At 46.7% G+C, this 26,513-nt stretch overlaps 2 protein-coding genes across 9 annotated transcripts in view; one reads left to right on the top strand and one right to left on the bottom strand.

Annotated features, from left to right (window-relative positions):
- Positions 1-379, bottom strand: part of patj (PATJ crumbs cell polarity complex component) — a 72,478-nt gene extending 72,099 nt beyond the window's left edge. For 6 of the 8 annotated variants that reach the window (XM_062450682.1, XM_062450684.1, XM_062450683.1 and 3 more), the window contains exon 1: positions 48-325. The gene's annotated coding sequence lies outside the window, so the exon portion shown is untranslated. The other 2 variants (XM_062450680.1, XM_062450679.1) reach the window with 2 other exon arrangements.
- On the top strand, positions 167-7,258 carry tm2d1 (TM2 domain containing 1). The gene is made up of 7 exons (XM_062450689.1): positions 167-540; positions 997-1,071; positions 1,180-1,288; positions 1,487-1,578; positions 3,983-4,056; positions 5,710-5,865; positions 6,706-7,258. Exons 1-6 carry the CDS (start codon positions 408-410, stop codon positions 5,818-5,820), a joined length of 594 nt encoding a protein of 197 aa, XP_062306673.1. The 5' UTR covers positions 167-407; the 3' UTR covers positions 5,821-5,865; positions 6,706-7,258.
- Positions 7,259-26,513: the final 19,255 nt, after the last annotated feature.

A 26,513-nucleotide genomic window follows, 5' to 3' on the forward strand; every position in this document is an offset into this window, starting at 1 on the left:
AGCTAAGCTCATTTAAGTTTGTTAGTTAGTTAAATACTAAATGTTACCTCCTCAGCAATAGACAGTGTCCAAAGGATACCATTCCATAGAGCACAGCAACTTCTTAAGCCTGGCACAGTGCTAACTAGCTAGCTTAGCAAGACAAGCTACTGTTGTGTGCACTTGCTAACTTTGGCACAAAGATGCTCTTCTTGTGATACGTGCAATGCGATGTAAGACCGCTAAGTTTCTGTTGAGAACAGTGAAACGAAAACTCAGAAAGCATAATCTTCTCAACGTTATCACAAGAAGTAACTACAAACATGCAATAAATGTCATACGACGAACTTACAGGAATTTGGTCCTAAGTGTTATTCAGAAGTGTTTCTTTAAGAACGTGTATCACATGACTCCCATATACATTCAACATGGCGTCCTTCTGGACTCCAATGTTTTGTTTGCGCACTGGACTGTGGAGTATTCTGTTTTATTCCATTTACTGTCATTTCGTAATGGTTCTTGCAAATGAAGTGGATAATTGTGAAGATCTACACATTGGACAATATCCTTTCGCAAAATGTTTTTGTAGTAACAATTTGTTACGAGTATATTGACATTGATGGTAGGTAGCCGAGCTAACCACACTGGTTAATGCTACCCAGTCTAACCTTCGCTTCGCATATCCTTTTCACATCTCCACACATGGCCAGATGTCTTATTATGCCATGGTTTGTTTATAATTTTATCTAACTACGCTAGCTAGGTAAGTCCGGTAGCCTGTTGCACTGACAATTAATGTTGCTAGCTTTCACAAGCTATATTTTGGGAAGTGTAGAGTTAGCTCTGCATATTGCATGTTTAAACCTAAGGATATATAGCTCTATGCTTTTTGACTGACCAGAGAAGTCTACACACAATAGCACTATTGTTTGCATAAGTGACACCCACTGGATTAAAAATCCCCGACTCAGGCTAATTCATTTGATGTACTAGTGACATGATCCTTAATGCTGTTCAAGTATCTTTGTAAAGAGCCACGGATAGACGATGCTACTCAAGAACCAGAGGGTTGCAAGGACATGATTGCTTGGGGTAAGTTTTGTGGGAAATTTGAATGATGCCTAAGCTTTCTGTGTCTGTCATTTAAGGGCTTGTTTCCAGGTTTCTTTTTTAGATAAAATGTCTGTGTTATGGTTTCAGTGGAATGCCTACCAGCTCCCAATGTCAGCTGTCGCCTGTCTAATGGATCAGAAGTCCGATTCAGTGGAGAAGAAGTGGGGTTTAACAAAACCATCCCCTGCAGGAATGTGTAAGTGCTGAATTACTCAACTTTAATTGGCGCCTTCATAAACTCCATAATAGCCATCACGTCATAGCACATTCCACTCGTCCAATATTCAAACACTGTAGTTTAAAACTCACAATACGTCACTACAATGCCAAAATATGTCATATATTCATGTACAGTATTTATCTAATTTGAGTCAATGTTTGATTTTCCTTGCAGGAGTGGTTATTCTTATAAAGTTGCAGTGGCCCTGTCCCTGTTTCTGGGGTGGCTGGGAGCTGATCGCTTCTACCTTGGTTACCCAGCTCTAGGTACTGTACCCTTTTATGATCTCTCATTGGTCAAACTAGACATTACATTACATTCACATTTAGTCAGTTAGCAGAAGCTCTTATCCAGAACGACTTACAGTAAGTACAGGGACGTTTCCCCAAGGAAAGTAGGGTGCCTTGCCCAAGGACACAACGTCATTTTGCACGGCCTGGAATCGACCCGGCAACCTTCTGATTAATAGCCTGATTCCCTAACCGCTCAGCCATCTGACTCCCGGTCGCTCGACACTCACGCTACTAATTTAGCCATTTGCTATGGTTAGAATGCAAAACTCTGAAACGCACAAACGCAGGGTGTGGACTGTTTGCATGCGATTATTAACAGGGATGTGTAGACCGTATCGTTTAGGCGTGGCGATTAAAATAATTTATTACATTTGCTGATCTCCAGTCGTTTCAATTAATAGGCCCTAACTATAAATCTTTTAAGAGGGTGAATTACTTGATGGTAATTTAGGATTTTTGTAAACGTGTTGCAGGAGAACAATGAAGAACCTGAAATGTGTTTAAAGTAATTGTGCCTCATCACACTTAGTAACTTGGGTGGTCAATGGTCACTTAATGAGCCTTTTCTTACTCAACTCGCTTGGCTTATCTGAGAAAAGTGGCGGGGCTGCCTACTCCAATTAAGAACTGGGCATGGGAATGTTGTTATTCAGTTGCTGACAGGTAATCAGCTGAAGCATGTCTTTAGAAAACAAAGGGAGTCTCTGCTTCTGTGAAGACCTCAATAACACCTCTATTATGCCACCAAGAGTGAGCCGTTAGAGAAAGCTGATAAACACCAAATGCTGGACGCAAGTTTCAGCCTCACAGTTGTTCTAGCCTCCATTCTTGCTGTCCTAATTTTTATAATAATTTTTTTGGGGGGGTCGGGGGTTGAGTTGAGCGAATTAGACACCTGCAAGATTACGAAAGGAAAAGTGGCTGAAAATCCTTTTTGTTTTTCTGGAGCTCAGGGAGCCCCATACTGTTTGGGCTCAAGCCGGCTCGAGAGGCTGCACTGAGAAGCACCTGGTTTGGGTTGGCACGGGTTAGCATGGGCTTAGCCATGGCACGGCGGTGTAGTGAGCTGGCATAGCTGGGCATGGCTATTGTGGTACAGACACCCAACTGGCGTCTTTTTGAAAACGTCCACCCAGGATTCAGCAAACCTCATTAACCCCCCTGATGGAGCAATTTCCAATAGTGTTCATAATTCTTTTTTTTTAAGTAATTATGTTTTAATCACGCAAGTTGTTCAAATTTGCTGGCAATTAATATTCTAATTCTTTTACCAGTATGTGTTGGAACAGAGTACATAATTTGCCGTGTGCTTCATCCTGATTCAATACCAAGGCCAGAGTAAACACGTTTATATTAGGCTTTGAAAGTCAGCCATCTACATCCCACAATAGTGAGATTTCAAGTTATATCTCGGGATTGATGAAGTCAATCCACCGCCACATGTATGTGATAAACTCCCGGTGTAATTGTTACATTTACATTTAGTCATTTAGCAGACGCTCTTATCCAGAGCGACTTACAGTAGGTACAGGGACATTCCCCCGAGGCAAGTAGGGTGAAGTGCCTTGCCCAAGGACACAACGTCAGTTGCCATGACCGGGAATCGAACTGGCAACCTTCGGATTACTAGCCCGATTCCCTCACCGCTCAGCCACCTGACTCCGTCATAATATATGACGTCATAATTGTTATGACGTATAACTCCCAAGTATACAAAGCCTCGATGAACACCTCTGCTCACCATGCCATACAGAACCCCACCGTGCCCTGGGAAACAGGGTTCTAGTCAGCCAGATAGATGTGCCTTGTCCCTGTCTGCCGTTGAAGAGGAGGATAATGGATGTAGTGGGGTGGATCTGTGTGTTTGACACCTGGGTTCATCCTCCCCTCCCCCCGCTGGCCTGGATCAAAACAACTTGTGACGGAGCAGGCGGATGTTTATTCCACTCACTGAGCTTATTCACAGGCAGTTGTAAATACCTGTTGTCCCCCAAAAAGCTTTTTTGGAGAGCTTTAACTTGGCAGCGTTTTTAAGAAGTGAAGTGGTTTGAGGTTTTAACAAACAAGTAAGCTCCAGCCCCCCCTCCCCGTTCACCTCAGAATGGACACAGCGGTGTCTACGCGCTCAATTGCTCACCTCTCAAAGTTCAGCCTGAAAGTGCTCCCACTTAAATATGGGTAGTAGTAGGCCTCAATGATCCTTTTTAATTTACAAACAGGTCATCGCAATGCCTGTTTGTAAATCCCCTGTAAATGTGTTATTTTTTCTCCCCCCCTTTGTCTCTCCCTCTTCCCTCCCCCTCTCTCCCTCCCTCCACTTTTCTCCTCCCTCCATCCACCTTTCTCCTCCCTCCCTCACTTTCTTCCTCTCTCCTAGGGCTGCTTAAATTCTGCACAGTGGGGTTCTGTGGGATTGGTAGCCTGCTGGACTTCATGCTGATCTCTATGCAGGTGAGTCCTTCAGTCAGTCAAGACTCAAGCCATTAGCATCCAAATTAAATCGAAGATATCGTAAACAGGTTTTAATTTACATTTCATTTGACACGCTTGCGTGTGTACATGCCTGCCTGTATACCTGTGTGTGTGTTTCTCTCTGTGTGTGTGTTTCTCTCTGTGTGTGTCTCTGTGTTTGTGTGTGTGCAAATGCCTGTCCATGTTTGTTCTCCAGTATGCCTCTGAATGTGGCTGTTTGTATTCAGAGTGGGGCACCTGTACCATTGCGTAAGCTCTCCGTGAGAAGGGAGGGGGAGAGGGGGGCTAATGAGACTGGGTTTGTTTTCACAGGGGGCCTTGTCGCTCCCCCCGCCCCGCCCCGCCCCCCCACCCCCGGCCCTCCAACCCTTCTCCTAGCTGCCTGCTCCCTTAGGAACCCCCCCATCCCCATTAAGACGTCAGGCCTGACAGCGAGAGAGAGAGAGAGAGGCCAGTCTATTTGTCATCCTGTTTGGCCCAGGCCTCCCCCTCTTCTGTCCTTATTAGGGGTCCACTGTTAGGAGAGAGAGGGGGCTGCATCCAAACCCAATCTCGCATGACTCCAGCCGACCTTTCCATTTGTATGTCTAATGTTGCGTCTGTCGGACGGAGTTCATTCTCCGTTTCGAGCGCCTTCAGAGATGGAAAGAGGAGGCCATGAGCAGTAGAGGACAGATATTATGAGATGTCCAGCCTCCTCGTCTCCCGGGCCCCATCTTTCCCTATGACCTAACACATAGGATTACAGAACTCATTCGCTTTCCACAGCCAGTCCGAGTACCATACACTGGCAGGTGTTGACTTAGCAGAGTCACTGTTTGTCCAGAGCAGCAACCGGTGTTGTTTGGATGAAGCCAGACAGGTTTTGTTTTTATTGTTCTACTAATGTCTTCTTGAGGGCCCAGGGAGAGCACTGCTTTTAAGCAGCCCCGCTTGCACGCTGGGAACCCAAGTGCTACGCAACACTTACACTCTCAAACTGCTTTAGATCGGGTCTGCTCTTTGTCTCCTTGTTTCTCTTTCCCTCTCTCCCTCGCTCTTTCCCTCTCTCTCCCTCGCTCTTTCCCTCTCTCTCTCCCTCGCTCTCTCCCTCGCTCTTTCCGTCTCTCTCCCCCTCGCTCTTTCCCTCTCTCTCTCCCTCGCTCTTTCCCTCTCTCTCCCTCGCTCTTTCCCTCTCCCTCTCGCTCTTTCCCTCTCTCCCTCGCTCTTTCCCTCTCTCCCTCGCTCTTTCCCTCCTTTTTTAAAGTGTCACTTTTGATGAAGAGTTCCGCCTCCCCCGGAGATCCCATTTAGACGTTGTTCCAGGCGCTAAAGGCCCATATTTTAGCGGCTAACTACCTGAGCTAAGAGCAGCGTGGCGTTTGGCAAATGCGTCTTTGAGAGCTAATGAATAAACAGGATTACTGTTTACATCCGATCGATGATGTCGCGGGGAGGTCGCGGTTTTTAAAGGGGAATGTCTCCGGAGTCGTTCACCCCCACTTGCTAACACTCTCCAACCGAGGATGCTCCGGAACTTTCTAATTCTCTCTCCGGCTGGATGACAACGGGACGGATGCTTGTGAGGGATGGATGAGAAGCGAATGAGTGTATGTCTTGTCTGAAGAGCTTTCTTTTTCTTTTTTGCCTCAGATCGTGGGTCCTTCGGACGGGTCCAACTACATAGTGGACTACTATGGTGCCCGTCTAACGCGTCTCTCCATCACCAACGAAACCTACAGGAAGACCCAGCCGTCTCCGTGAGGGTGGCTAGCAGAACTGCAACCTGTTCTTCCTTCGTTACTATAGGTATATCACTCACTAAATATATGTAGATAGGTGGCTGAAGATAATCCTTTTTAAAAATGAATGATAAAAATAGACCCAGAAATAGAGCCACACACACAGTAAGTGCACCCCCCTCTGGTGGTCTGTCCCTTGTAAGGAGTTTAGATATCAGCCAATGTTAAGACAACTTTGGTTTGGTGGTCAGAGACCGTGGAGGGGCCCCCTTCAGATTACAGTTGTTATAGCAGGTATAGGCGTCTATTGAACGTATCCTAATGTGTCTATACACACACACACACACATCTGCATAAAACAAGTCCAGCTGTTTAATTTCTCACTCACTCTCTCCCTCCCTTTTTCTTCTTTATCTGTTTTTCTGCCTCTCCCCCTTCTGTCTCTCCCCCCTCTGCCTCTCCCCCCTCTGCCTCTCCCCCCTCTGCCTCTCCCCCCTCTGTCTCTCTGCCTCTCCCCCCTCCGCCTCTAACCCCTCTGCCTCTAACCCCTCTGCCTCTAACCCCTCTGCTCGTCTTGAGGAGGCTGCGGTGTGTTTGTGGGGGAACTGGTCTAATTATCACACACATCTGAAGCCCATTATAAACCCTCATGTGTTCACACTCTGAGAGAGACGGAGAGAGACAGAGAGACAAAGTGACAGACAGAGAGAGAGAGAGAGAGAGAGAGAGCGAGAGAGAGAGAGAGAGCGCCCATCTGGCCTTAAGAGTCCTGTACTCTAACATCCAGTATTAGTCAGTCAGCAGTTTCTCCCATATTGAGCAGGATTCACAAATGTCAACAAATATTCAGACTTATAGGAGTATACATGACTTTAACCAACCACCATTATTTACTTTCCCATTCCAGAAACACCAAGATCAATCAGATCCTCAGAATCCTTACAGTAAATACAGCCGCTCTCCTCAGACCTGGTCACCTCTGCTGTGTACCTCACAACCCTCTGGATTTCAGCTCTGTCTGCATGTCATCTCACTGCAGGACCTGTTCTGGTGAACTCACATCGTCTGCCCACCTGAGGGCGAAGCATAAAGAGACTCTCGTACTTTGTCATGTTCACCCTGCCAATTCAAACAACGACAATTGTTTTACTCAACCAAAATACAAATCGTCATTTTGAATTCTGTTTGTAGTGAGAACCTTTTTATACTTTGGTCCAGCCCTTCACCCTGTGTTCATAATTCACCACCAGGGGTGTTATGTAATTATTGTAAATTGGAATATGCTACAGCATGCCCTTACGAACAGGAAGTGGCTGTGTTTGTTTTGTGTTTTTTTCTAAGTTGAACTGTTGTTTCATTAATTATGCTTTTTGTATATACATTCATCAGCCGCTAACTAAGTTGTTGCTACTGTTTTGAAAATGAATTACTGTTCATTAATAAAAAGTCAATGGCATTTTTTTGAGAGTCCCTTGCTGGTATGTCTCACATCCACAAACTATGAACTGTCTGTAACTGCTGATGTGCCACTAGTTAGTTTTAACTAGTAACTAGTTTTACTCATCTACTTATAGCTGACATGTTTTTTGTTGTTGTGAAAATTACAGACCGATACTAGTCTTTAACAACCAAAATAATGTTAGAACTAAGCACTTGTGAATGTCGCTTTGGATAAAAGCCAGCAAAATGGATCAAATGGTACGTGTTTAACGTACAGGACAGAGTTGAAAATGAAGTGTTACAAATCTGGAAGTATCCGTTTCATCAGTGTGTGAATCGGTAGTGCCGCCCCACCCAAGCCCATATGACCAGTAACGACCCCCCCCCCCCCCAGCAGGGTGCACTGCCGCAGGAGTCAGGACTGTGACTAACCAGTGATGAACCACTGGGTACAGCTTCATATCAGATATCTCCTCATTCTAGATCTGTCCCCTAGTATCCATGTCTCCTCACACATACACACACACACACTCCCTCCCCGTGGCCTGGTGTCGCGCTGTGTTGATTCGTCGTGTCGTACCCAGAACCATAGATATATATAAAGGGTAGATGTCTCGTCCGCGTTGCCGGACAACGGAGTCGAACGTCCGCACATGGCGGCCATCTTGCTACAGTCAACTCGCTCACCCATAACATTGTGTTGATGCTACATGTACTTTTTAAATGACCATAACTTGCTCAATTTTCAACCGATTTTGAAACGGTTTGGTTTGTTATCAACGTCAGAGATGTCGGTATGCCACTGCATACTTCTATTCTATAAAAAACATAAGTATGCAGTGGCATAACGACATCTCTGACGTTGATAACAAACCAAACCGTTTCAAAATCGGTTGAAAATTGAGCAAGTTATGGTCATTTAAAAAGTACATGTAGCATCAACACAATGTTATGGGTGAGCGAGTTGACTGTAGCAAGATGGCCGCCATGTGCGGACGTTCTAGACTCCGCTGTAAGACATCTAGTCTTTATATATATCTATGCCCAGAACGTTCCAAGCTGGCTGCGAGGCTCGCGTTTCAGGACCATCTTAAAAACCCTCCTCTCCGTCGCGCCCCCAACGCAGCAGGACAGACAGACAGACGCTAGACGTCTGGCCGATGACGCTGTGGTTCCCAGGCACCCCTGCTGCAGGCTTTGTAATGGATCCGAGAGGAGGGAGACTTCAGACGGCCCGCCGGGAGATCCGTCATCGTGGCGACAGCCCGCGCTGTGAGGATGACCGTGTCGCACACTCGACCCCTTAAATCCCTGCGGCGGACGGTTGGCGGACGGCTATGAATTTCCCCTCCAATTGGATGGGCCCTGGGGGGGGACGGAGGCTGCTCTCGGAGAAGGTTCCCAAGAAGGACAGTTGTTTTTACTGATTGGCTCATCAGGAGGATTGGGGGGGCGGTAGGGGGGGGGGGGGGGTACACGGTGAGGTCAAGTCAGAAGATGGAAGCAGGCCTCTGTTGGACGCACACTCCCACCTTTCTCCTCACAAAGCATGGGGGTTCATGGAAGAAGACCACATCTGTTCCGTCATTTTCTCAGCTCACCTCTCCCTTGACTCCCTGCTCCTCTCCTTCTCCACCTTTCCCCTCTCCTTTCCTCTCCCCTCTTCCCCCTCTCCTCCTCGTCTCTCATCCCCTCCCCTCTCCTCCATTTCTATCTGTACCCCCCTCTCCTCCCCTCCCCTCTTGCCCCCTCCCCTCCCAAATTGTTCTTCCACTCCCTTCACCCCGAGCCGGTCTTATCAATACAACACAAGGATAAGAGGCCTGGGGGATTTATGGCTCTCATCCCATGAGAGAGCTGCAGAGGCTGGGCCTGACCACACTACCTCCTCCCCTCCCTCCCTCCCTCCCTCCATCCTGCTGATAGAGAGAGAGAGCCATTCCTCATACTGCAGAGTGCTTTATAGCCACAAACACACACCCTAGTTTGGTGCACTGAAATGACAATGACAGTGCGAGAGGACACACCTCACACACTCGAAACATGGTCGTGGTCTTTCTCTCTTTTTCCTCCTCCTGACAGACACAGACGCACAGCGTGGTGAGGTTTCAGGCGAGCTAGCACCCTCTCCCTCCCCAGCCTCCCACTCCACCTCACACCGTCCTGTGTGTGGTGGGGAGAGACTGGGTTTGCTTCCAGTCAGGGTCCAAGAAGGGCAAGCAGAGAGAGAGAGATAAATGAAGGATAGTTAGGTCTGCAGTGGGCTGTGGTGTGTGTGTGTGTGACCAGGGATGGATTTAGCTGGGCTTACTGATAGCAACACTCCAACACTCAGACGACTAAGCAAACCCTCATGTCAAGGAGTTCGACTCGGACCACGCATGCAGTCACACACACACGCACTAACACACACGCACGCAGACACACACGCACACAGACACACACGCACTAACACACACACGCACGCAGACACACACACACTAACACACACACGCACTAACACACACACGCACGCAGACACACACGCACTAACACACACACACACGCACACACACTGCTTTTCGAGACTCCACATCCCTTATCTCACACATACTCCCGCCACAGAGTCCAGTGCAATCACACAGTCCTGCCCTTATATGCACCTTCAGAGCGGGCCTGTGAGAAAAGCCCCGGCTGCAATAACAGGAAGGCGGTGATGAGGTCATAGGGCCATGGACAGAGTCGGCTTGTTTTCATAGAGAGAAGTGAAATCATAAAGTGACAAGGAGAGTCCCAGCTGCTTAGGCCACAGGCAGGAGTCTGTGTGTGAACTGGAAGGGTGGGTGCGAGTGTGTTCTGCATGTGTTCTGCATGTGTGTGTGCACTGTATGTGTACTGTATGTGTGTGTACTGTATGTGTGTTTGTGTGTGTGTGTGTGTGTGTGCGCGTGTTCTATCTCCTGACAGAGAAGCTTTTATGAAGTATTCAAACGTACAACATCTCAGTTTACTTCATAACGCTCTGCAAAGCCACAGGGCGGAGTCAGTGGGCCGAACCACCTCAAGCCCCTTCCCTGCTCCGCACCGGCCCTGTTGACAGAGCAAAGCCTACTGTACCCTCACCCCAGTCTGGGTGGTGATGACCATGTGTGTGACCATTTTGGAGGCTGCCTGTGTGTTAGACAATGTTAGAGGCTGTCTGCGTGTGGCCTCCATGTTGGAGGCTGTCTGCGTGTGGCCTCCATGTTACAGGGAGTGTGTGTGGCCTCCATGTTAGAGGCTGTGTGTGTGGCCTCCATGTTAGAGGCTGTGTGTGTGGCCTCCATGTTACAGGGAGTGTGTGTGGCCTCCATGTTAGAGGCTGTGTGTGTGGCCTCCATGTTAGAGGCTGTGTGTGTGGCCTCCATGTTAGAGGCTGTGTGTGTGGCCTCCATGTTAGAGGCTGTGTGTGTGGCCTCCATGTTAGAGGCTGTGCGTGTGGCCTCCATGTTACAGGGAGTGTGTGTGGCCTCCATGTTAGAGGCTGGGCGTGTGGCCTCCATGTTAGAGGCTGTGTGTGTGGCCTCCATGTTAGAGGCTGTGTGTGTGGCCTCCATGTTAGAGGCTGTGCGTGTGGCCTCCATGTTACAGGGAGTGTGTGTGGCCTCCATGTTAGAGGCTGGGCGTGTAGCCTCCATGTTAGAGGCTGTGTGTGTGGCCTCCATGTTAGAGGCTGTGCGTGTGGCCTCCATGTTAGAGGCTGTGCGTGTGGCCTCCATGTTAGAGGCTGTGCGTGTGGCCTCCATGTTACGGTGGGAACATGGGGTCTGAAACCCAGAGCAGAGAAGGAGGAATACTTACACAGACACCTTGTACACACCTCCTGTGCCCATCTGGGTTGGTGTGTGTGTGTGTGTGTGTGTGTGTGGGGGGGGGGTGTTCTCACATGTAGTGACTGTGCCCCCCCCTCACCAAAGCCAGTGACCCCCCCACCCTCTCCCAAATTAGTCAGGCTCTCTGGGAGTGTAAGACAGAGTCCAGAACACAGGGGGAGATCCAAAGCGAATCACACCATCCATGTCAGAACCACAACAAACCCCTGTTCAGCTGTCCCTGATTCTCAAAAACACATATCCCTCCCTTCCTCCCTCCCTCCATACGTCTCTCTCTCAGCTCCAAAGTACATCCTGTTTTCTGGCAAATCCTCAACAGAGGGAAGAAAGAAAAAACAAAAGTGGTTGTGGGTTAGTGGTGGTTCTCTGTATATCCATGCAGGGTCACGAGCCATGTGTGTTTAATCAAAATTCAATTATTGTACTGTACCACGCTTGAGAGCGCCCCAGCCCTCCCCCCTTCACTAGTCCCCCTAGTTCAGGTTAAGGAGGATGATGAAACTGGACCCGTCCTAATTGGTTCAGTATGGGGATGATATCTCCACACAAAAACACACACACACACACACACTGTACAGCACACATACTGTATATTTTACACACATGCACACACACACAGGACACACACACGCAGACTCCCGCGCACACAAACACACACTCATGCGCACGCACACTTGCCGATCTGTGATGAATAACTTCCTGTAGTGAAGGTTCTCTGAGGTATACAGGTTTACTGTCTTGTACTACACACCCCAACCCCAAACCCTGCAGGGCGACTGGTTAGGGTTAGGGTAAGGGTAAGGGTAAGGGTAAGGAACTTTATCTCCACACACACACGTTGTGAAGAATAGCTTCCTGGGCTAAAGGTTCTCTAAGATATGCGAGTACACAATTCTATACTGTACACACCCTCATGCACAAGAACACAGGAACGACTGGGTTCAGACAAATGTGGTCATACTGTATTCATACAAACACGCGCGGAAGTGAGGGATTGTGTGTGTGTGTGAAGGCTGTTCTGTGTGAATATATGTGTGTGAGCACGCACAAGCACCCACACACGCTGTCGACTTTGGAAGCCACTGAAGCCACATGGCTGGACATGTGTTTGCTGGCCATCAATTGTCAAAGCTGATTTTCTACTTCCTGAATGTGCTCTGATTGGAGGGTTAGAGGTCAGGGTCTTGTCTGAATGGACCATGACTCACGAGTTAACGTGTGGTCTGGTCTGAAGGAGCTTTCTTTCTCTCTTACATTTACATTACATTTAGCAGACGCTCTTATCCAGAGCGATTTACAGTAAGTGCAGGGAAATTCCCCGAGGCAAGTAGGGTGAAGTGCCTTGCCCAAGGACACAAAGTCATTTTGCACGGCTGGGAATCGAACCGGCAACTTTCTGATTAATAGCCCGATTCCCTAACCGCTTAGCCATCTGACCCCCTCTCTTCTTCTTGTCAACACATACAGAACCATTTTATATCTCCAGACAAACACACACACCAAAATTCCTCCTTATTCCTGTGCTGCTCTGCATTTCCTCTTGACTCCATTTGTGACCACAAGGGGACACTTCCCTGGCTGTAGCTAATGGAATCTGTTTCCCAGTACCAACAAGCTGAGAATAAACCATAAACACTCCACTACGTTGCTACGGTAGGAATCCTTTGAGTATAACAGCCTAAAAAACAAAATTAAGGTGGTGTCCAATGTTTGTAGCTGCAACGAGAAGGAAAAAATTGAATTTCGAGTCTTCGTGGGGGTGAATCGTTCCCAGGGTGATAGAACAACACCCACACGTTGATTTGTGCAGTAGGGGGTAAAAATGATGTTGGCAGGGGCAAATATCAGCTGGTTTTCCCCTCTATTTTACCTTCTCTGCCCACGGGCCCTCTCCTCCCTCCCTCCTTCCCCCGGGCCCATTTGCGTGGGGACACAGAGGGCATGAAATTACAGTTACGCTGCACGGAACAGTGTACGGACGGGAATTTGATGATAAGGTGACAGGCTTCACGCAAATGTTGATCGAGGGAAGCTAATAAATAAAGAAATCCTTGGGGCCTTGCCTACCTCTCTCTCTCTCTCTCTCTCTCTCTCTCTCTCTCTCTCTCTCTCTCTCTCTCTCTCTCTCTCTCTCTCTCTCTCTCTCTCTCTCTCTCTCTCTCTCTCTCTCTCTCTCTCTCTCTCTCTCTCTCTCTCTCTCTCTCTCTCTCTCTCTCTCTCTCTCTCTCTCTCTCTCTCTCTCTCTCTCTCTCTCTCTCTCTCTCTCTCTCTCTCTCTCTCTCTCTCTCTCTCTCTCTCTCTCTCTCTCTCTCTCTCTCTCTCTCTCTCTCTCTCTCTCCCTCCCTCTCCCTCCCTCTCCCTCTTTCTCTAATCCCTTTCTTTTAATTTTCCCCGTTTGGGGGTCTGGCGAGCCACCAGATAAGAGCCAGTTCAATATTCACACATGGGCTCAGGCATGGCAGAGTGTGCACAGCTGATGCTTGGCATGGCGTGCTGGGGGAGGGGGGTTGGGGGGGACAGCTGAGGCTGGCATGAGAGTGCTAGCACTGGCACAGAGTCACTATGGATGGTGGGCGAGTGCGTGCCTGTGGGTGGCTTGCGGTTGTCACACACGGCACAGGGTCCGTCCTATGGACTGTGGGAGGTAGGTTGGGCTGGTAGGAGTTCTACTTTCACCATATAGCTCTCCTTCCGGCTGTGGTTGAGCTCACCATTTTTGTCCTAGCCTCAATAATAGCTCAGAACTTTGCGTTCAACCCAGCAAGCTACCAGGAACCCAGCTAAATCTGCCATACTCTTTGCCACAAAGACATTCTTTATAGTTCATTATAAAACTCCTATCTTTTATCTTCTTTATTTTAGCTCTGTGGTAATTACGCAAGATCTCCCCATCCACTCTCAGGAGAAACACCAGCCCAGACCTCGTAATCCTACTATCTGCAACACTTCCTGTTTCTAGTTGACAAAGCTCCCATTGGCTCATCTGTTCCTGCCACCTGAGTCTGCAGTACATCAATAGACTGACTCTTCCAAGTCCTGGGGAGTGGGTCGGGATATTCACAAAAGCTCATTGACTCAATATGAAGAACAAGAGGCTGAATAAAGGAAGCCAATAGCACACAGGCCTTATCAAAGCCTTCGATTTAATCCCTCTGCCCGTGACCACAAACCCACTTAAAAACAGGCAGTAGGCGTGAAATAAGCAGCACCTGTTTCGGAGGGCAGGCGGGTGGTTCACACACGGAGTGGCAGCAGATTGTAGGGTGTGTTTCAGAGTGTGTGTGTGTGGGAGTGTTTTTGTGTTTCTGTTTGGTGTGTGTTTTTTTTAGTGTTTTTTTTTTACGTCCGAGTAGATGTTTGTGTTTCTAAATGCGTGAGTGTGTGTTTCACCCCCTCAAGCCATCAGTGCAGTCTGCTCGGCCCAGCCTCATCTTCCCACAGTGCTCCTCTCTCTCTCCAACTCTGGACATTCATTCATGCTGTGACAGCACTACTTTCCCCCAAAATGGATTGCTAACTCTTTCTTTCATTTTTTCCCTCTCTCCCTCCCCTCCTTTCGATGTCTGGGTCTAGACTCTCAGAGAATATTAACTATTGGCCGGTTCCATTAAAACGTTGCAGACTTCCAAGTTTGGCAAGCGAAGGGCTAACCTTCAGGACCTCGGGTGGAGAGATAAGGGAGGGGGGGAAATTCACTGAGCCTGCAAAGATGTGAATGGTCACTGTTAGGAAGACAAATTATGAAAATGCTCTAACGAGCTTAAGCTTTATGTCTGTCACCAGTCCATTTTGGACGGAGATGGAGAGAGAGAGAGATAAATGAAGAAGGGGGGAAGAAAAAGAGAGAAAGAGTGAAGAAGAAACAAAAAGAAGGGTGGGTGATAGACAGAAAGAAATAATGAGAGAGAGAAAGAGAGAGAGAGAGAGAGAGAGAGAGAGAGAGAGAGAGCAGGAGAGAGAGAGAGAGAGAGAGAGAGATAGAGAGAGAGAGAGAGACAGAGACAGAGAGAAAGAGAGACACAGAGAGAGATCGAGAGAGGGTAAAGGTTTCAAGGTGAAGCATCTCTACTCAGACCAGTAGAGAGTCCATGTCAGACTTTGAGCCACTGACCATGTGCACCCCAGACTGAGAGATAGCCAGGACAGCTGCCTCTCTCAGCTCTGGGGGGATTCTGGGTCAGCCCTAGAGGGGGCGATGTTTCTGCATGCTACATGGAAGCAGTGATCTCCTACAAGTCCCTCTTTCTCTGTTTGAGAGGTAAAAGATGAGTAACAACTACTGCTTCATCTTTCGGAACCAAAAAATACCAATAGAATCAAATGAAAAAATCATTAAAAAGAGCACCTTTTCTTAGGAACCTCTCCAAACAAACATACGAAACCCTGGCATAGACTGTAGGAAAACAGACACACATACAAACACACACACACACACACATTTGTTTTCCGGCACCTCAGACAGATTCTATCACATCCTGTATTTAGAAGAGTAACTCAATCCATAGAGGAACGTAAACTCAGACCCCTATGACGGGCTTGTTTATGTGTGTGTGTGTGTGTGTGTCCAGCGACTGAATAGGAGAGGAGTCATTTGTCAGAGAGGTGGGTGGAATACTAGTGGAGCATGACGGTGTGCGTGTATGTGTGTGTGTGTGTGTGTGTGTGTGTGTGGAGGGGGGACGCCCCGCCACCCTGCCCAGGCTGTCAGGGTGCAGTCATGGCCCAGTGAGGGAGCATGGAGGAGGGTTAAGAGCCAAGGCCACTGGGAGAGCTAATGGAGGTGAACCTGGAGGACAGGGACTCTGCCTTTACCTGCCTCATCAGCACGACATACGACCTACACACACACACATATATATAGTATATTTACACGCCCTGCATGTCCACAGAGTAAACTCAAACACATGCACACACACACACAAAACCACACGTACCATACCTGCCTCAGCATTGTCAAACATGTCCCCTTGCACTCTCAAACACTCTTGTTTAACCCTCGTGCTGCCTTCGGGTCACATGACCCAAAGGTTCATAACGAACCATCGTTGTGTTTACCCAATTTTACCCAATACAAAAACAAATACAAATAATTTTCTTTTAACCATTCCAATGTGGGGGGTCTGAGACAGCCCGACAGTTAAAAGAAAATGCTTCACTTTGTTTTTGTATGAGGTAAATTTGTCGCAATACGACGGTGGGTCACAATGACTGATGGGTCAGAATGACCCGAAGATAACACAAGGGTTAAAGCGCAGCGCACACTCAGACACACACCTGCCTCTTCTCCCAGCACACGAAGCCTGAACAATAGAACCCTCTAGAACCCCTCTATCCCACACCACAGCATCCTCACAGCCTCAGGGTGTGCCTGTAGAAGTAAGGAGGAAACCTAGATCTGTGCGTGTGCCTTTGAGTTCCCGATAAACACACAACGTTATGTTTTACCTGATGGTTTCCAGTGAACGTTTAGAATGATATTAGTATAGTGTGTAGGGGACAGGTCCAGTTCATGGGTAGAGCATTTGACCCCCACACGGGATCCCTACTCATCTATGGAGCACCGGGCACAAAAGGCACAGGTGGAATTACCGTGGTTTTACATCCCATAATTATAACGTGCGGTGGCCCTCTCTCCCTCCCCACGGCAACACGCACACTAGCATATGTACCGTTGGTGACCGCTCACACGCACAAATGGACGCTTTGGATGGAAATGCCTGCTGAAGGCAGTTGTTGACCTCAAACATTTTCATTACTATTGTGAGGTACCTAACCGTTGGGGACAAACATTCTGGATACAGCACAGGGATCACCACTATCGTACAGTATGATCAGTAGACATCGCACGTACGTGTACACGAAGGAATCGAGAAGCAGAAGCGAAACGCTGAACACGGTTTAAAATTGGGCGGAGAGGTTAGCGGGTTCGCTAGCTGTAAATCACCTTGAGGTGAACCACAGGAGGCCGCAGCGCAGGAGCAGCCCAGCGCAGGAGCAGCCCAGCGCAGGAGCGGAGGAGGCAAAGACAACATGGAGGAGAAAGGCGGAGAGACAGAGATGTTGAATTATGCTCCTGTGGGATTTACTGACCCCATACATGTAAATGTCAGGTCCAGAGGACCCCCCCAGACACTGAAGAGTCGTAAGTCAACAGGACCCAGAGATACCAGGCTTTACACCCGTTGTTTGAAGGGCCCAAAGTCAAAGTTGTGACTTTTAAAAGTTATGTTTAAACAGTAACCCTTCAGTATCTTCCTACCACAGCCTGTCACCAAGGGAAGTGTGGACGTTCTCGTCGGAAACCAAACCACCAAGTCCACCGCTGAGTTACGATGAAAATATGTAAGCGAGACACCTTAACAGGAACCATGGGCTTATTTTTTATTTTTTTATTTACTTTTGGCCCATTCTTCTTCCCTGGTATGCCATTTTTCACTTTAACTGCTGTAACCTGGGAGTTGAATGAATGAAGTGTTTTTGGAAAAGGTGGCATGAATCCCCCCCCCCCCCCTTCCCCGGGATAGGAACATCTCCGTTGAGAGAGACAGTTTTAAAGAACCGTGTTCTCAGGGATGGACAAGAGGAACAGAGGTTCCCTAGGTTGATGTCTCTTCCCGGGTCTTCATCCCATCTACAGAAGTGTGTGTGTGTTTTGTGTGAGGTAGTCACAATGCCACTTTCTCCCATGTTGAGCACTTTTTTACATTAAGAATGAAAAGCGTCTTTCCTCCCATTAAACCCACAAAAGTTTTGGAGTGAAGCTTGAAAAAAAAAATCTAACCACATAATCTGCTCCTTGCATTTCACATTAAAAGCAATTACAACCGCCATGCTATGACCCATGAGATCATCATTCAAAACGGCTGTTGACGGTTCCTTCCACCTTTCGCGCTCTCCACCCCTTCCTTTCTTTCTTTCTTTCTTCATCTCTCTCTCTTTCCCTCTCTCCCCCTCTCTATCAGTCTCTCCCCCTCTCTTCCTACACCTGCTAGTATTCCCATTCATTTAGGCTCCCAGTCTCAGTGCTAGTGCGTGCTGGGAGCTATTGACCGGCGCCATACTTTCCACAACACTGAGAGCAATTAAAGGGCTTCAAACTGGGAGCCACCTCTCGGATTCTCATCGCTATTCAATGTGGCGGTCAACCCCATTTTACACACACACACACACACACACACACACACACACACACACACACACACACACACACACACACACACACACACACACACACACACACACACACACACACACACACACACACACCAATCCAATCTTTGATTAATGCAAATTTGTTGCTGGACATGGCGAACCATAATCCCCCCCGTTCTCTAATTGCCTGTTCATTACGGACAGGGGGCGTGTCTGGCTCCTTCCATCATGGTGTGGTTCGCTGCAGCGATCATGAATGGATGAGGCCGGGGGGATGACCAATCCCCTTGCTGCTCACTTAGCCGACCAGGGCTGTGGCGCTGGCTTTCTGACCACATGGAGCACTTAGTCGGAGAAACGGTTGATTTTCAATACAAAAGTCAGACTCTGAACACGGGGTGTCCGTGATTCCCCCACAACAGATGAGCTGAAGTTAAACATTTGCAGGACTAGTGTAAATGCTATGTAGTGTGTAAATGAACAGTCGACGCAGTTTGCTGTATTATAGCAACAGTATTGCTGTGATGTTGCTTTCAGTATTTGATACCAGGGAGCGTAATCACTGAACAAGAATGGATCAGAAACAGAGGTAAAACAAGGGAGGGAAATGAGAGGAGAGAGAGGTGAGGGGACGAGATGAGGGGAGGAGAGATGAGAGGGAAGGGGTGAGAGGTGAGGAAAAAGGTGAGGGAAGGAGGTGAAGGAAGAGGAGAGAGGGGAGGAGAGAGGAGAGGGGAGGAGAGATGTGAGAAGAGGGCGGAGGAGAGAGCTGAGGAGCGAGAGAAGGAGAGGGCTACTTGAGAGGGTCCGAGGGGGTCCCTAGGTTGTTTCACTGATCTCCACATGAGCATCCTGCCTTTCTTATAAACCCTCGTCCGCAATTTCCACTCTAATGGTCGTGCCTGAGGCGATAATATGATAATGGGCTCGGCGTCACCTGGGGCGAACTTTTTCTGCGACGCAGCGAGTCCCACCTCGGCCCCGCCGCGCTGCCTTTGATTAACGAGCCGTGGTAATACTCAGCGCGCGGGACGCGCCGCACACGGGATCCCTACTCATTTATGGAGCACCGGGCACAAAAGGCACAGGTGGAATTACCGTTGCTTTACATCCCATAATTAAAACGTGCGGTGGCCCCCCCTCCCTCCCCACGGCAACACGCACACTAGCATATGTAACCGTTGGTGGCCGCTCGCACAAATGCACGCACACAGACGCATGAACAAAACACAAAGCCACACCTATCTTCATGGAGTCTGATCACTCTGTCGTGCATACAGTAGGCTACACAAAAACACAGCACAACCTCTCTTACATGGCTTCTTGGACGTGATTTTCTTTAACCCTTGTGTTCTCCTCGGGTCGTTCTGACCCATCAGTCATTGTGACCCACCGTCGTATTGCGACAACTTTACCGCATACAAAAACAAAGTGAAGCATTTTCTTTTAACCGTCGGGCTGTCTCAGACCCCCCACATTGCGAAGGTTAAAAGAAAAGTATTTTTATTTGGTTTTGTAGTGGGTAAAATTGGGTAAACACAATGATGGTTCGTTATGAACCTTTGGGTCATGTGACCCGAAGGCAGCACGAGGGTTAACAAGTCAATAAGAACTGAATGGAGTTTAAAATGAGCGAAGGTTTTTTTTTCCAGGACTTTTAAAAAAATCACAGTTTCACCCTGATAGCCTATCTCACTCCGGTCTTTTCTCTCTTTTCCTACTTAACAATCTGTAGGCCTACCACGTCTATTTCAACAATAACATACCGCTACTTTAATCAAAATTACTGGTAAATCAAAGCAAAATAAAGGTGTAGATATCCTTGAAACATTCAGTTAACATTAAAACGTGCCAATCCAGCCAAGAAGCGACATCTGTTTCCAGTTGCGAGAGTCGCTGAAAATTAGTCGCCAGCCCGTCATAACGACGCTCTTGTAAGGCCCTCCAACTTTCTTCTGATTACTCTGCGGGACTGCAATCTCATGCCCTGATTGGAGCGAATAGCAAACGGGTGACCATAGCACCGGCAACTCGCTGCCCCGTCGGAATGTACAAGTCGGGAATAGAAGACATATGTGATCAAGACTTTAACACCCGCTAATGAGCAGGTTTTGGGCTGAGGCCCAGTTTAGCCTTAGGTAAGATCATATCCCCTGTGGGCACACACGTCACCGTCCAGGTGCGGGGTGAGGCCTGGAGGAACGCTGATGATTCAGCTCTCTCTGGGCAGAGCATCACAAAAGAGCCTTTGAGAGCATGTAACGCATCAGAAAACGCCAATTAACTGTATGTTTATGAACACTTTCACACGCCACACAAAAAGGAGACGTTCGACTAAAGACATTATTACCTTTTCCACGGTGTGTAACGTTGCTTTTACCCCGACCTAAAACATTAGGTTTCAGGCGACTTTGTGTTGGAGAAACTGAATCTAATCGTCAATTTGTCTAAATGTCAACCTATTCTGAACCTGTGAAAACATATAGGCCTACCTCATTGCTTTCCATGTGAACACTGAGCAAACACCGCTAATGTTGTCATCATATGGAACACTTACATTTAAAAAGCTGTTTCGCTTCCCCCTTTTTGATAAAATCAGACTAGGCCTATTTTTTCTTGATCGCAACCATTTTAACACAACCTGATAGTTCTTAAAACAGCATGCACGAAACCGCTTCACATTTTGACCTGCAGTCCTATGCTCGACCACTGAGCGCTCTAAAAGAAAAACAATGCCACGAGTCCTGGCTATAGGCTACTGTGTCAGCACTGAATTTCCCTCTGCGTGAATTTAGCTAAGCAAATGAAGGGAAATTAACGATGGCATCGCTGCGAGGGTTTTAAATCCCAGATTAGCCCCCCTTAGAAAGCACCACGCTCTCTGATCAGAGATACTAATGAGGCTTTGCCGAGCAGCTGGCTCCTCGCTCAAGTCACGCCGACACAATCAATGGAATCCATGAATTCTTTTGTCGTGGGCAAAGCAGGTATCAATAAAGCTATTAAAAGTTGGTTCTTACCTTACCTTCAGGCCATGTGTGGCTTGGTGGGAATAAGTATCCAGCCATCCTTATCTTTCCCAATTGGTAATATCTCACTGTGGGATTGGTGACAGCAGGGCTCTTATGAGAGGAGCTGAACTTGAACTAATGACATTAGGGTTCAGCTATAGGCCCTCTTCCTGCTTGTATCCGACCAGACTTTGATCCTGTCCCACTGCCTTCCTGACGAGGAAATTCAGGAGGACAAGAAGTAAACAGGAAGTAGTTTAACCAGGAAGTAAATGTGATGGTACAACTGTAGGCCCTGACCTTCTGACCTTTATTTCCCCTGGACGAGGGTATATGAGGTCGCAGTGTCAGTGGCTGGGTTAGGAAGGGGGGGTGCAGGTGGAGAGAGGAAGAGCAGACAGGGTTCTGGCCCAGGGTAGTAGAAACGTGATGCCCCGTGTTTCTGGTGAATTATTCACAGCACCTCTTGCGGTTCCGTCTCAAGATTGTCTCTCGTCCTGAAACCCGACCCTGAGACTGGATCCACTCTCCTGGGAGAATCCGAGTTCACCCCCCCCCCCCACACACACACACAAACACACCGTCTCACAGAGAAGACCAGGAGAGAAAGAGAGAGAGAGAGAAGGAGGAAGAGAGGAGGAGAGAAATAAAGTTAGAGGGAGGGTAGGAGAGAGATGGTTAGAAAGAGAGTGTGTGTGTGTGTGAGAGAGATAGAGAGACTGAAAGACTTCAGTGGTTGGTCAGACAGGGCATATTAGTCATGCTGTATATTGTATCACACAAACATGAACTGAGCAATTACTTCCATCTTAAAGAGGATGGTACACCCAATTCTGTGATTGGTAGGACTGATCTCTTACAATACCCAAAGAAACGAATTCATCTTCAAAACGTGCATAAGAAATTTTATTTTGTGTCATTTATTTCCCTGTTTTGTCTGTCTACCTAAAGTACTAGACTCGCAGTAGAAACACCAAGCAGAGAGAGTTGGCACAGGCATGTCCAATAATTCATGCAAACAACATGCAGTTAGTTAAGTTATTTTATTGAAATGAACTGATAAAACATTTGGATCCAAACAATATACATATATAAAATCACGTATACAATAAATGTTTAAGTTAAAAAGGTCATGAAAATGTATGACGCAAAGTCCAATCATTCAGTCCACAGAATCTTGCTGGTGCTCCGATAATGCAAAGCAAGCGTGTAACATAACTAAAGTTGACTGAAAACTCTTTTCCTCTCCTTTTCTCTTTTTCTCGGCTCACCACCAAAGAGAGGGCGAGCCAAGGAACACGCTGGCCTCCAGCAGGGTGTGAGAATAAGACAGCGGTATGAAACGGGTTAGCTTCACGTCCTCCTGCCAGACTGCTGGCAACAGCCTTCCAAAACCACTAAGTGCCGGGATTATCCAGAGTGTTTTCAAACGGCCAGCATATCCACAAAACCTGCAGTTATCTCTGTGTAAAATGCTCCAGGAGGTTGCGATAAAAGATGACTGGCTTTGATACACTGAGATGTAAAGAGATAATGTAAGATTTGCGTGTAATCAGCAATTGTAATTAGCTAACAGTTGATTTGAAACACTTGAGAATGAGAGTTTCCTGTAATTAGAGAATATCGTGGACAACTCCGTCTTGTGTAAAATTGATAGATTACAGGTCTACTGTAAAGTTGATTGATTACAGGTCTAGTGTCAAGTTGATAGCACTTTGGTCAAGAATGAAGGGCTCATTGTTCACAATAAAATAGAATAAAATATTAAGGGAGGAACAAAGGACACCCAAATACAGCTTTAGCGTCTTTATTAACTTTAGTTTTTTTTTTGCATAGGAAATGCACATCTTGCTTCCAGTAATTGAGTCTGCATGATCATGGTGGCCCTAACGGACGAGGGGGATGATATCCTACTACAACAGAAAAAAAGTAAAGGAAAAAATAAAGAACAACAGTTGAAAGAGAAACAAACGAAAAAAGAACCGACAGAATCACACAAGGTTTTAGGAGGACAGCCCAGACAGGGCAAAACTCACAAATTGTCTCAAATAAAGGATGGACACAATGATACTCGACCAACAATGGAGAGAGTGACGCCAAACAAACGCCAGGTGGTCATGAACACCGCTCAGTTCCATAAAAGTGTAGTAGAGGCACAAGGTTTTATTCAGTATCGGATGTTAATTATCATATATATATAACAGGTGTGTCCAGCGATGTTTTGGTTGAGGTGGGGTGATTGAACGGTTGGTGAGGGCATGGTGGTTGATGACTCAGTGAAAGGTATGCTGGGATTTTGGAGGGCTAGGTGATGGGGGCGGGTGACTCAGACTGTGGCAGAGGTTCAAATCACCCCCCGCCCCCTCCCCTTTTCAGACTCACTCACACTGGATTACTTAAAACTTAAAACTTAAAACTGTCAGTAACGTCACAAGTTTAAGAGGGAACATTTTTTCGACTTCTGTCAACTTCTGAAATGAGGCTCTTGGATAACCTACAGCAGTCTGTACCTGTGGTCTGAGTACAGCTAATTTACAAACTGTACTTTGTGTTAGAGTTGATTTAAGATTGAACATGGGCAACTAGCCTGTCAATAAACCAGCCTGACAGTCCATTAGCTTTTCAGTCTTAAATCTAAGGTGAGCAGTCTCAATTGCTTTGTTTGTTCAACCTTTTGAGGGATGTAAGGGTCCTTTCCAAGGTGGACAAAGTTGACGGTGATGAAGATTAAGAAGTTTGAGATCTCCTCCCAATACAACCCAGACGAAGAGTCAATAGAGCGAAGGGGATAGAGGCTTAGCATTGTTTAGCCCGAGTCTCTAAGGTAGCATGTTTCTAGATCTTTCCCATCAACTTTCACACTTTGCTGGCGGCTCTTTTGAAGCTCTACCAAGCGAGCTCGACCAGGGCTTCCTGTCAGAGAGCCCACCTTGGGGGCCGGCCGACGCTCAATGAAAGATTCTGTCCTCGATAGTGCTGACGGGAACAGAAACCACTTCTGCCATTGATCCTTCTCCTTCAGGGAAGACCTGTGTGGATGATCCACACAGAGGCGGATAGAGATTCTCAAGGTTTACATTAATGGTACTTCTGGACTTGAAGAGGAGAAATGAGAGTTCCAACTTCCCTTAATAGTTTGTGTATCTGTAGATTGTCTAACAAGTGTGTGTGTGTTTTGGGAGGGGTGGAGCAGGGGTTTGGGCTGTCCATTGAACACCTGGTCCAGTCATCATAGTACAGTAGCACACCCAGTGCTGAAGTCAATGAGGTGGATGGAAGAAAGTCGAACAAAAATGAAAGTCAGAAGTTGCCATAATGTCCTCAATAGGAAACGTGGCATCTAAGGTAACATCCAGCAGTCTAATACAGGATGTTAACTCCTGTCAGGGACAAAATAATCAAGATGGTCCTATCAACTATTAAATAAAACGGATGTAGGGGGAGTTTGAGTTGTTGGGAAGTAAGAGGGGATTGTGATTGGAGGGTTGATTAGTGACAGGAGGAAAATAATCAAGACTAAACATAATATTTTGATTTTTGTAGATTTTTAGTTGTATTCATAACAGCTTACTAGGCGATTATGGAAGATCATGCAGTTATATCGTATGGTTATTGTACATCAGCTATAATCAGAGGGGTCTGACAGACAGCAAAGGCTACTGGTGTTCAGAAATTTAAACAATTACAAACAATTATTGTATCAGTAATCAGAAGAGCAATATAATACAGTTTTCACAGGCACTACATTTGATCTTTTTCATATATCATGTAATATGCTGGTTTGTTTTTATTTTCATTTCTTTTTGATTTTCATATAACTTGTTCGGTCCTTAAGCTGGGATCTCGAAACATAAGAATTGATAGTAAAAGGCAAAGGCTGAATTTAACAAAGTAGATACCCAAGTTTACCATTATACATATATATACACACATACACTGGATACGTGTTTATATATGCTTATGGATATATATTTCATCAGTGCATAGTTCTCATGCAGATTAAACTGCTATGCTTAATACGCTGTCGGAAAGCATGATAGTAAATTCAAATTGTCATATTTCCAGCTTATCTCACCCTAACTGGCTTCGTTTAGCATTTAGCACCACGTAATGGTTTTGCAATAGGATAAGTAGATATCTTTGTAAAGGAGTAGGGACACTGTATCCGTCACAGTAGAGCGTAAGGGTACAGCTTCAATGTGACCTGCCACATAAATCCAACATCCGTATTTTTTTACTCAGGTTCCTTTTTTGATATCACATGTATCACATGTCTAGCCTCAGGTAGCAATGTAAAAAAAAAGGTTTTCCTTTCTTTCAGTACTTTTTTTAATGGTCAATTTACTCTTCCTGATACTGGAAGGTGTTCAAAGTAAGAGGGGGAACAGGAAAAGGGAAGCGAAAGATCTCAGGTGCCATTGAAGCTCTTCCCTCACGTTGCACGATTGTTCTACTGATATCAAATACATCTAATACCACTTGAATCAGTCACATATTTAGGTCTCTAGATTGATTGAAAGTATCTACTGGTAGTGGTTAAAAAATACCCTGGTTGCAGTCTGAAAAATTCTGCCCTTTCCACATTACAGACTTTATATTCTATTAGGTTTCTACACTCCCCCAAACCAAAGAATTGAGGACTACAGTGGATGGGGGGGGGGGGGGGGTTTGGGGGTCGCTAAAGCAACAATGCCCGCAAGAATTTGGACAAACAAAAGACAACAAAGGCCTTTGATGTGCATTCGCAAAGCCCGGCCTTCATGCAACCCTGTCTCCTGATCGAGTGGCAGAATTCCTCAGACGGTGGTCAAAATATAGAAAATCAACATTTTAATGGGAGTTAAAACCAAGGAGCTACCTAGACTAAATCAATGGAGATGTTGTTGCTCTCGCTGAATACTACGCTACCCCTGTTTAACCAAGAATAAGTTGGGTTTTAAACATTGGGTTTGATAAAATCTTTTCCCCACTTGAAGGATGAACAGTGAGACTCATAATGGCATCTTCGAGGAGGACATAATGCTTCATTTGAGGATTTAAGGAGTTTTATTTATTTGACTCACCATCGTTAGCTCTGGGTAATGTCTGGGGGCTCGGTTAAGTATGGTATTGGACTTGACGTGTTAAAGATCAAGTGTACCATGTGGTCCTGTCAACATAAGGACTACCAGTCAGGAGCAGGGGGTAGGGATTGGTTGGAGTACAGCTTTATGGATACTGAGGGGGTCTAGGATGAAGTTGTCCCTGGGTGCTAGTCTCAG

The sequence above is a fragment of the Osmerus eperlanus genome, chromosome 24 (assembly GCF_963692335.1).
Source record: "Osmerus eperlanus chromosome 24, fOsmEpe2.1, whole genome shotgun sequence".
NCBI classification, from domain to species: Eukaryota; Metazoa; Chordata; class Actinopteri; order Osmeriformes; family Osmeridae; genus Osmerus; species Osmerus eperlanus.

Coding starts and splice junctions, on each gene's coding strand:
- tm2d1 (XM_062450689.1), top strand. CDS start 408: ATGGCGTCCTTCTGGACTCCAATGTTTTGTTTGCGCACTGGACTGTGG. Junction 541..996: donor TGAAGATCTACACATTGGAC/AATATCCTTTCG, acceptor TAATGCTGTTCA/AGTATCTTTGTAAAGAGCCA. Junction 1,072..1,179: donor CAAGGACATGATTGCTTGGG/GTAAGTTTTGTG, acceptor TTATGGTTTCAG/TGGAATGCCTACCAGCTCCC.